This window comes from Hippoglossus hippoglossus, chromosome 10 (assembly GCF_009819705.1).
Source record: "Hippoglossus hippoglossus isolate fHipHip1 chromosome 10, fHipHip1.pri, whole genome shotgun sequence".
Lineage (NCBI taxonomy): Eukaryota > Metazoa > Chordata > Actinopteri > Pleuronectiformes > Pleuronectidae > Hippoglossus > Hippoglossus hippoglossus.
This window is the reverse complement of record NC_047160.1, coordinates 20,583,235-20,594,820: the sequence shown is the minus strand read 5'-3', so window position 1 is coordinate 20,594,820 and position 11,586 is coordinate 20,583,235. Positions and strand designations below refer to the sequence as shown.

The window sequence follows — 11,586 nt, the reverse complement described above, 5'->3', positions numbered from 1 at the left end:
ATATATGTCATGATCTTCACTGTCTCTGGCCATATCCTCTGTGCTGGTGCCGGCATTAGGGGCCTCATGATGTGTATAATTAGCTAACATTTGTTCAGTGTATATTTTATTACTATTTAAAATTATGTTTGCTTATGTTTGCAATGATATTGAGGGTGATGAATCTCTGGAAGGGTGGGGTGCCCCTGTTCCCCCCCTGGGAGAGATCCGCACCTGGATAGAGATAAGATAGGTTAAGAGTGTGAGGACATTTACATTCACTGTTTGGATCCTGTATATCATAACCATCTTTGAGAGTTGTTGTGACTTTAACAAGGCCTGAATCCAGCTATGTATATCAATGGTTGACCTGAAGTTCAGAGATCGTCTGTAGGATTTATGACATCATGTGTGTGTGTCTAGATAAGGAAAAACCTTGAGAGTCTGTGGGGGGGGACTGAGGTGATGCAGGCTAATACCTTTTTTCCTTCTGGAGTGTATAATACTGTGAAGCATCTGCTGCACACTAAGATTTTTGGTTTGACTATCTGCATCTTCTTTTATCCTTTTCTTTTGCCAAACCTTCTAAATGATGTATTATCTTATCTGCTGTCTTTGATTTTAGATTTTCTTTTCTAGATCATTATTTTAAATGACGTTGTATTAGTTTGCTTCTTTGATGTTTTGTAATCTTGATTTTGTTTTTCCTCATTGCGAAAGCACATTGGAACAGATGTTTTTGAAAGGAACTACTGCATATAGTACATAGAGTAGTTTTTTAATAAATGTTAAAGAGAGTATAACAAAATTCCTGGATCCGCCCTTCTGATCCAGATCTGCAGCATAATTGAATGGGTTCTTCCTTGATCCATAACAAATCCTTGCACCTAATCCCGTGGTAATCTGTCAAGTAGTTTTTGTGTAATCCTTATAACAGACAGACAAACCAACCAACGCAGACAGAGGTAAAAAGAGTGCGAGTAAGAAGAGCCTAGGGCATAACAGAGTTAAATAAACACTGCACTGAATAAACAAACATCCCTCATGATTGATTGTGTGACACCTAGGTGGTGATAATGCATCTTAACGCTTGTTGCCATGTCACAAAGCACATTCACTTCATTACTGGGCTGTAGTGGACATTCCTGAACCTGGCCTCAGTCATCACTGAACCAGGATGAAGACTTATGACCTGTAGGTTGACCTCCACTCAATCTTCAAACAATAAAACCCCCATTTTGTATATGGGAAACAAAACAAGAGCAGGTGTTCTCCCAAACAAACTGCTTTCAACCGGACAGAGTAAATAAATGACTGACATTGTGAATTAGTCAGATGGAACGAGTCATGGGTCAACTTGCCATGACGCCCCCAGGACCCTGATGGAGTTATCACATAGGGATGCTCACATTCCATTCTGTGCTGAAAACTAACATTCATTCAAAGTCTGAAGCAAAGTGAGAAAAAATTTAATATTTCCTAATTGCTTTCAGGTAATTTGATAGAATCACAACGCAGCCCAAAGATATAGTGAAAGTTAAGTTGAGACTTCAGAGGTCTGATTTATTCATCTAACATGCAAGTATAAATTTACCATATAATTGCAACTAGTGATGTTAGGGTTAGGAGGTTAGGGTTCGGGTTACCAATCAGCAGGTGGCGATCAAGATGGTTTAGCTTCACTTTTGGGCAACAGTCATATCGACCATCTTTAATGGTGTTGACATGGTGAAAATATTCTTAATACATGTCTTCTGTTGTTTTATTACAGAACTAAGCTGAAGTGTACCAAAAGGCTTTTTCAAGGGACACAAATGGAATAATTATTTTCTTGTCTTAAAGGGCGGAGACATTGCATTTTATTGACGTACAATACGCCTACTCACATATTCTACTATTACTGACAACAACTTGCTGCTCCCTTCATCTCTATCAGACATTTCCTTATGAACAATACTTTAAACATAGACACCCATCTCCATTATGTTACAAACTGGTTCTTCTAATCAGTGTTGTAAATACTGTCATTCTGTTGATGTGTCCAGTTACATGCAGCATCTATTACACTTCTGTCCGCCCTGGGAGAGGGATCCTCACGTGTCTCTCTGAGGTTTCTACGTTTCCCCCCCTGTTAAAGGTTTGTTTTTGGTAGTTTCTCCTCATTCATGTTGAGGGTTAAGAACAGAGGATGTCGCACCTTGTTGAGCCCTATTAGACAAATTATGATTCATGAACATGGGCGATACAAATGGAATTTAAATCATTGATTGATTGATTGAGAAAAAAATGTGTTCTATTCATACTCCAATCCAGAAGATGGCGGTAATGCGTCTGAAAGTTATTTGCAACTACCATTAAATGAAAGTAGAAGAAGACGCGGGCGCAGCGTAGTTGCTATTCTTGAATGAAAACAACGCAAACGTAACGTGTTTTTGTTTCTTTCTTGGAATTGTTTACACCAGAAACCAATTTCATGTCCCTACGTCACTCACGCTTTCAAACTTCCGCCTTTTGCACTCACTAAGTTGTAAAAAGGGAGATTTACGGTTGTTTTTAGTCGCAGACAGGAAGTTAGTTAAACCCGATCAGCTGCTACACACGTGTCTGTGACGGTGTGACACAGGAAGTGATCTGCAGCTTTAGTTTGTGATGCTCAGGCTTCTCATCAGCTGACAGCGAGCAGGCAGGAGAATAAACACCTGGATGAACAATGTCCTAAAGGCGATAGAAACATGGTGTGGATGAGGATCTGCAGACTGTTTCCTCCTGTGTCACAGAGGTGAGGGACACACTGGGTTCATCGTTAATACAGAAGCTTTCTGCCTCTGTGGCTGCAGGGTGTTCACATCTATTCATTTATTCATAGCCTGGTGCTTTAGTCAAGTATTGCTCTGATTTAACATGAGATTAATTAGAATAAAAACAGGCAATAACAATTAAAGGCAGTAATGCAGTATATATGAATATATATATATATATATATATATATATATATATATATAGGTATAATTTGACAGTGGTATACAATATGATATGAACATAGAGATGTTTGTTTATATATGTATAAATGTGTATATATATACATATATGTACACAGTTATAATTTGCCAGTAGTATACTTTATGTTATGAATATAGAGATGTATGTTTATATATACACACATGTATGTATATATAGTTATAATTTGCCACTAGTATGCTATATGATATTAATAAAGAGATGTGTGTTTTATATATACACACATGTATCTAAATGTATATAGTTGTAGTGTACCAGTAGTATGGTATATGATATGGATTGATTTCCTGCTGTTATTGTGGCCTCTCCACTGTAGCCGGTGTCAGGATCACCATGACTATTGTGAAAACTGTTTCTGGGATTTACACACTATTGTTGCAATTCATAATGACGCAGCACTGGCTTTCACTTGACCCTCCCATTCTCTCACACACGCGCACGCGCACACAAACAGACACACACACACAGCCTGTGAACTTCCTGGTTATGGCAGTTTTACTCCGGCTCTCCAGGACGCAGCCTCCCCGCTGGATTGAGTCGCTCTCTCGGTCCTTTCGCAGACACGCAGCGGCGGAGCTTCGCCGCAGCATGGCCTCACACCCGACGGCAGCGGACTCGAACACGGCCCGCTTCGACTTCCTGGTGATCGGCGGCGGCTCCGGGGGTCTGGCCGGGGCTCGGAGGGCGTCGGAGCTCGGAGCGAACACCGCCGTGATCGAGAGTCACAAACTCGGAGGTACCTGCGTGAGTAAAAACTTGAAAAGCAAACACACAGCCGGACCACAGCACCTCCACTGTCCCCTCTGCACCATCACACACGTTCGATACCAGCCTCAGTGCGAAGCCTCCAGACTCCTGTTCTGGATCTTGTTCTGTCGCCCACAACAAACACTGTGGGGCTTGTTACAAGTTTGCTGCAAACCAGTGATAACAGCCAGTGTTTAAAACAGCACAGACAAAGCTCCTTATTATTAAAACGAATACAAAGTTACATGATAAAAAGTTGCATTAGACAGATGAAGTGTTGAAGGAGGTTTTAGTTCCAGCTTCAGTTTTGACTATTACTGATTTTGCAGTTGTGATGAGAAAAGATGATTTTGCTCCACATTTGTTGCACAAACTTCAAGATGTTTCATCACATTGATTTCACAGTTTTTCACAATAGGGAAGTTACCAGATGTATCATATTTCTGCACATGCAAGCGCTTAAAAATTATTCAGCAACAATTTAATTCAATTCATGCTAAATTTATGTAACCTGCCCTTTCTGTCTGACAATAAAAACATTTAAATAAAGTTCTTATCTTCATTATTGTCATTATTATAATTCTTTGACTTCCACATGTATCAGGTCATAATATGGTCATATTGTGTTAAAAGTCAGATATTACAATATTCAATTAAATAAAGCCAGTTGCATTCAAAAGCTAAAAAAAAATATTGAATTGGAGGTTTTGTTTTCAGTTGTCACAGACACTGGAGCACAGTTCATCTCTGCAATCTTTTTTATTATTTTGCATTTAAATTAGCATACAGGTATAATATTGTGATACTGATTTAAGCCACATTATCCAGCTTCAGTCTACATGTTTATTATAAGTATGATGAAACTATGAAATCTTGATAGTTGAAACTTGGTATTTGATCCTCAAAGCAGGAAGTTGTGGTTGTTTGTGTAATGATCACCGACGCTGGGTTGAACTTTACGTCACAGGGAAAGGGATGAAGTCAGGATTAAAGACAGCGATAAGGAAGTGATACCACCAGGTTCTCATTTATCCTCCCTGTCCTCTCAGTTACCGGAGCTGGTTTATCATTGAGCAGATCTGCGGCTGCAGAAACAGCCTCCTCAAATGTCTTAGTTTTTGTCCCAGTTTTTCATTTAACACCACTGCACATGATCAAGACCCCCCCTTTCTTCTCTTTTCTTCTATTTTCTTTATAATTTTAACACGTTGATGTTATTTGATCAAACGTACACTGGACTAATTTGCTGTTTCATTGTGTTTCAGGTAAATGTTGGCTGTGTCCCCAAGAAGGTAAACTGTCCCTTCCATTGTAATTATCATAGTTTAACCGAGAGACATAATCATGTGTCTCTAAGCTTTAAAACACACCAGATCAATTCCAGTATCTGTGCAGCACTGAGTCCCAGATAAAGTGTATCTTATTGTATATAGTATCACATAGTACCTGTACCTCTCCTCACAGGTGATGTGGAATGCAGCGGTTCACGCCGAGTATCTCCACGACCACAGTGATTACGGCTTTGACGTTGGAAATGTTCGTTTCAGTTGGGAGTAAGTTACAGTATCTGTGACTGTTTCCTTTCTTTTTTCTTTTTTTTTTTGGCAAACTCAATGAGCTCTTTTGAAACCTGCCGCTCGGTTGTTCCTGGAACAAAGAGGTGTTTATTTCACTGCTCCACTTCTCCGATTCTTTGTGTCATCTGTTGCTTCACTTCAGCCTGTTGCTCTGTCTTTGTGAACAACATGATTCAGTCACGGTGACACTTCAAGATAAGACCCAGGAAGGAGCGGCCGTCTGCAACCTTAGGAAACACTGATCAAAACACTAACGTACTGTGCAGGGTTACACATATGGTTTTATATGAAGGTGTGTCCAACTGTATACACACTTAAACATTGTGTTTATACAATACAGAAAGAAATAAGATTAAAACACGCAGCAGGCTAAAACAGTATCACTGAACACTAATGTAAATTGACTTTTAACCATGCAACTAATGTTTAAAATCTAATTGTTAAACCTTTTAAAGATTGTACTGTATTCTCAGGAGCTTCTGTTATTTTGTCAGTCCCCTGTTTATTGTAGCAGGACCCGCACTGTAACGTAAATATTACTTAATGGTGATCATAACGTAAAACAAATACAGTACCATCAAACTATAATGATAAAAAACTATTAAAATGTTGTTATGTTCAAACTGAGAATAAGACATAGTGATAAACTGTCTCATCCAGCTGCCGTTAGAGGAATATTCAATATCAAGAAATGTATTTATTCTCAGGAGTTTTTATTCAAACAGCTCTGTAGTAGTGTCATAACAGTTATATCAGCCGGTCATACGTGTTTATGATGAGGCTGGATGTTTGGATGCTTTTTTTTACGCGAATAGAGGATTGCATTGTTTCCTGCATTGTTTCACTGCAGGAATCATTTTTCCACCTACAGATGCACACTTGTGAACAGCAACTTTGCTTTGTTTGTGTTTGCAGAACTCTTAAAGCCAAAAGAGACGCTTACGTCACTCACCTAAATCGCATCTATCGCAACAACCTCGACAAGGTAATTTAAAATTCACATTATTATTTCACTGTCTTCTCTCTGAACGTACTTCCTCCCATAATAACGACCTCTGCTCCTTTACAGGCTAAAATCCAAACTATTCAAGGTCATGCCAGGTTCACCAATGACCCTGAGCCGACTGTGGAGGTGGATGGGAAGAAGTACACAGCGCCGCACATCCTTATCGCCACTGGAGGGCAGCCTACTGTTGTGAGTGATGCTGAAGTTCCAGGTCAGACTTTACTTGTGTTTTACTTGGAAACAGTAATCATCTCTGTGTTTAACACTTCTGTGCCTGTTTTATTTCATCTTTTCAGAGAAGACTGTTTTTTAATAAAATTACAAAATAGTATATTAATGTTTATTAATAATTTCAGGGGCAAGTCTTGGCATCACCAGTGATGGCTTTTTTGAACTCGAAACTCTGCCAAAGTGAGTTTATCAAATAAATGAAGTGTTTATTGGAAACTATTTGGAAAATTTGTGTCTGTGATTAGATGGTTGTTTTTTCCCCCTACAGGCGCACTGTGATTGTGGGCGCTGGTTATATCGCAGTGGAGATGGCGGGCATCCTTTCCACCCTGGGCTCCAAAACATCCCTCGTGATTCGACAAACAGGAGTAAGAAACCACCGCACAAACCAAAACACTGCTCTGATTCTCAGTCGCGTGCAACTAAGTGCTAATCTTGTGTTCCCTCTGCAGGTTTTGAGGAACTTTGACAGCCTCATAAGCTCAAACTGCACCAAAGAGCTGCAGAACTCGGGCATAGATCTGTGGAAGAACTCGCAGCTGAAGTCTGTGAGTAAAACGGATCGAGGTCTTGAGGTGACGATCATCACCAAAGACCCCGAGAAGAAGAACGACGAGGAGAAGATCAGCACCATCCAGGAGGTGGACTGTCTTCTCTGGGCCATCGGCAGGCAGCCAAACACGTTGGGACTGAACATCAGCGAGACGGTAACATAGGCAAATGTTCCTCGACAAACAAAATGATTGACAACAACAGCACATGTAGCGTCCATTAACAAAACAGCTACAGACAGATAGCTCCAGCTTATCACACTTCATGTCTACAAAGGGAATCGAGTCGCTTTTGGCTCTGGGCAGAATTAACCATGTCAACCTCATCCTGGCTGCGTCTGCTCAGATTTTTATTTATTCCCTGAACACACAATTTATCTGAGCACACAAGAGAGTGCAAATACTGGATGAACTATTTCAATGTGTAACACGTTACATAAAAAAAGCTTGAAATAAACCAGGCATGGTGACGACTATTCAATAATTAGCGATAATCTGAGGAAAAGATTAGACAGTTGTGACATAACAGTCTCTTGTTTGCCAGAGGTGATGAGTGAGATGTTGGCACATGTCAAATGTTTGTTAGCTCAGGGTTAACCTTCAAATAATGGATTAAGGGGGAAGGTTAAGTCCGGGTGAAGTCTCTAACTTCTGTTTGTCGCGGCAGAGAGAAGTGACCATTCAGATTGTCTATTGGAAGTGAAATGAATGAATAGATGGGTCGATCTAATACCACATATTCTATGAAATGAAGAGTGTGAGTTACAAAAGAGCAGTTTAACACTTAACACCTTAGTTGACACATAACCACATTAAACATTATAACACATTACTTTGACGACCTAGTTTCCTCTGCTCTGTTTACTCTGGTTTATATGAACTTCAGCCTCCACACTCAGGATGACTCACTGTTGTGTCTTGCTTTTGACAGAAAACCAAACTTTTCTGCACCTACTCCTATACCATTATTGTTTTTAGCTTATTAATAATGATGATATAACAGTTAATGTGTGTGTTTGCAGGGTGTGGACACAGACGAGCGAGGCCACATCATTGTGGATGAGTTTCAGAACACCAGTCGACCCGGGATCTACGCTGTCGGAGACGTGTGTGGCAAAGCTCTGCTCACACCTGGTAGGAGGCTGCATTAACAACGCAAATCATTTCACAAACGTTATAAAACTGCAGTGATGTTTAGGTCATTATGAGAGTTTGGAAGCAGTTTTCTGAGACTGAAATTGTGAATAATATTTTTCTGTAATTATATTATATTTTGTACAAACGTTGACCTAAAACTCAAACATGAACTGATATGATTTTTTTGTCACAGGTCATTGTGGCCTCACAATATGTATTTTTGGACTCATAAACCTTAAGACTCAAATCTGCCTTCTGGGAAATTCTCCAAATTTGGACCAGTTGTCAATTGGACTCAAATATTTACTCATTATTTTTCAGTGGTCAAAGATCACAGGGGTCACTGTCTGGGGTAAAAAACGTTTGTAGACTGAAACTGCACTGGTCAGCAGAGGCGTGCAACCACAGGACTGTAATTCTAATACATTTGTCAGTCATAGATCAGAACTTAGCCTCCCATACTCCTTCAGTCACATCTGAAAACTACATGTTCTAAATGTAATATTAAATAATAGCAGTGTGATGTGAGATCTTAAGGGAAAGTCGTGTTTCAGTCAGAACGAGGAGGAGATTAAATCTTATTTAAAGTTGGACTGATGTTCTGTTGTTTGTCGGGGTAGTTGCCATCGCTGCAGGCAGGAAGCTGGCACACAGACTGTTTGAGGGCAAGAAGGACTCCAAGCTGGACTACTCCACTATTCCCACAGTGGTGTTCAGCCACCCACCCATTGGCACGGTGGGCCTCACAGAAGGTGAGCACAAGATTTAACAAAAGATTGGGAGCAAATTAACTTTTCAGAACAGTGACATTTTCCAATATCTGTGTAATACCCTGCAAGGTCGGCAATTTACATTTACACCACATTTACTGTCTAGATAAAAGTTTCAGCTGATGGAAACACATTGTTTCATGTCACAGACGAGGCCATTAAATCTTGGGGGAAGGAGAATGTGAAGATTTACAAGACTTCTTTCACTCCGATGTATCACGCCCTCACGAGCAGGAAGAGTCAGTGCATCATGAAGCTGGTGTGTGTGGGCAAAGAGGAGAAGGTAGGCGACGTCTGATTTTAATTATTAAATCTTTACAAAGCAAAAACTGTACATTTACCTTTGTCTTAAACTTTCTACAACTAGTTTTGAATCTATCGAAATTGCTGCCTTCTGTTACTGTGGCCATTTCTCAAGCTTCTGATTGGTAACACTTTATAATGAAGATCTGAAACGTGTGTAAACATTTCCTGTATGTGTTTCATAAATTAAACATTAAAGAGATCAGGAAGATTCTTCTCTAATCGATGTTAAGACTGATCAAAAACTGTTAATAGGTTGGAATTATTTTTAATATATCTTTTTATTTCATGGACTTTTTCTTTTTGTCAGTTTTAAGCAGCTCTTATTCAAAATGTCAGAAGGCAATTCACACACAAAACATTTAGTGTAGTAGTCTTAATGTTTTCCCCACCTTCACATGATAAATTCAGTGAGTCAACAACCACAAGTTAAACTAGATTGGTTGCTTGTTGTTAAACAAGATTGGTTGTTGAACGTCATTCTGGGAAATGCAGGAAGTTGGCTCACTGAAGTCTCAATCACCCCCTATTGGCTGGCTACAGTATAGGTCATAAACCCTGCCTCCTCCAAGTTAGTGGATGGGACATGGACCAAACTAAAAAGTCAACGTACCTGTCAAATTTTTTGTTGAATGTGTGTATCAGTGGGATCTTGCTAACGCAGCTCCACCCCCCCTGATCGCTATACTGTGCAGACTCTGGCTGTAAAGGACATCATGGGGACAAGATGGCAGCTGTTGTATCCAGGATATTTTGGTGAATTACTGAATTGTGTCGTTTCCTCAGGTGGTGGGTCTGCACATGCAGGGCCTGGGCTGTGATGAGATGCTGCAGGGCTTCGCTGTGGCCATCAAAATGGGTGCTACCAAAGCAGACTTTGACAAGTCTATTGCCATTCACCCCACCTCGTCTGAGGAATTTGTCACGATGCGTTAATGCAAACACAAACTCCCCCACCCCCCCCCCGCTGCCCTGTTCGACCAGCAACCAAGACAAGCATACCAGGACAGAGTCACCACTCCGCACTACTCTCGCAGCAGCTTGACAACTTGCTTTCCAAAACTACCTACAAACTTCCATTTTCTCTCATTTAAGTGACCTTATTTGTGAGCAGTGTTTCATTTTCCTCTTCTAGTTTTCTCCTAAATAAAACAAGATGGAGTTATGGTCTTTTTAAACTGTTCTGAATTCTATTTGAATGATTGTGAAATGGAAGTGATGGATCTGCAGGTGCTGTTGTCAAGTGATGGCACGGGAAGTCAAAAGACCTCTCTCCTTGTGTATGTGTTTGATTTGTCAGTCATTTGTCAGAATAATTTTACTGCTGCTTCTTAAAGGAAATATTTACTACCAATGCAAGGCCATAGCCTATCTAATGTACTGTTTAAAAGATTCAATAAACCCTTTTTCTTAGGTGTTGTGATTCTTTTCCTTTCCTTGTGACTCAGCCTTTTGTCATTTTATTGTGGGGGGGTGTTGTTACACCTCTCTGCCCTTCCCTGTCTCTGTTTGCACTAATCACGGGTTGGGTGATGAGAGAAGTATTTGACAGAGGGAGCTGTGTTCCTGCTCAAACCTAAGGAAGACTGACAGTTCAAACTGTGAGAACAACATTTCATTTAAAGCACTTGACAGAGTGAGCAGTGATGGAAATAATTGTAAAGTCAGAACTATTCAGAATCATAGACTGTATATAAAGAGACTATATATCTTTATAATCTGCCTACAAAAGAGACTTAATATATTGTTTGTATAAAAACAATAAAGACTACATAATTTAATCAAATCAAAGAGACAATACCACTGTATAGCTTATAAAGCTATACATACATCTTAATATACAGTCAAATAAACTATCAATAGTGTGTATACATATATATAGACCTAATACATTTTATATTTATATTAACAGTTTAAATACAGAATAAAGATTTTGTACATATATATTTTTATTACAGTCAATATACAATATACAATCTTTAAATATGTCTATAAAGAGGCTTGATATATATTCATATTTCCTAAAGATACTTTATATATCTTTATAAGCAGTCTTTACAGACACTTCATATATTTTCACATTTATACATCTTTAAATATGTTTATTTACACACTAAATGTGTATTTATATACTGTCTATAAAGATCTGTACATATACTGACATGTACTGTTCTCACTGTTGTGACCTTGTTTCCACGGTGGTTTACATAATATCGCGATAGGTGCTGAGACCTGACGGAAGCTGTCGCGCTCTCGCGAGAACAGCT

The 11,586-nt window shown here is 39.5% G+C and overlaps 1 protein-coding gene across 3 annotated transcripts; it reads left to right on the top strand.

Annotated features, from left to right (window-relative positions):
- The first annotated feature begins 2,502 nt into the window (after positions 1–2,502).
- On the top strand, positions 2,503–10,732 carry gsr (glutathione reductase). 3 transcript variants are annotated; one of them, XM_034598438.1, is made up of 13 exons: positions 2,503–2,758; positions 3,510–3,741; positions 5,010–5,036; positions 5,209–5,297; positions 6,237–6,306; positions 6,391–6,538; positions 6,684–6,738; positions 6,827–6,926; positions 7,011–7,265; positions 8,132–8,243; positions 8,867–8,998; positions 9,166–9,299; positions 10,106–10,732. In XM_034598438.1, exons 1-13 carry the CDS (start codon positions 2,712–2,714, stop codon positions 10,253–10,255), a joined length of 1,551 nt encoding a protein of 516 aa, XP_034454329.1. In that variant the 5' UTR covers positions 2,503–2,711; the 3' UTR covers positions 10,256–10,732. The 3 variants fall into 3 exon arrangements, with proteins under 3 accessions (XP_034454329.1, XP_034454330.1, XP_034454331.1); XM_034598439.1 differs by having other exon boundaries at positions 2,504–2,758; positions 3,558–3,741; XM_034598440.1 differs by lacking the exon at positions 2,503–2,758 and having other exon boundaries at positions 3,438–3,733.
- Positions 10,733–11,586: the final 854 nt, after the last annotated feature.

Coding starts and splice junctions, on each gene's coding strand:
- gsr (XM_034598438.1), top strand. CDS start 2,712: ATGGTGTGGATGAGGATCTGCAGACTGTTTCCTCCTGTGTCACAGAG. Junction 5,037..5,208: donor TTGGCTGTGTCCCCAAGAAG/GTAAACTGTCCC, acceptor CTCTCCTCACAG/GTGATGTGGAATGCAGCGGT. Junction 6,539..6,683: donor GAGTGATGCTGAAGTTCCAG/GTCAGACTTTAC, acceptor TAATAATTTCAG/GGGCAAGTCTTGGCATCACC.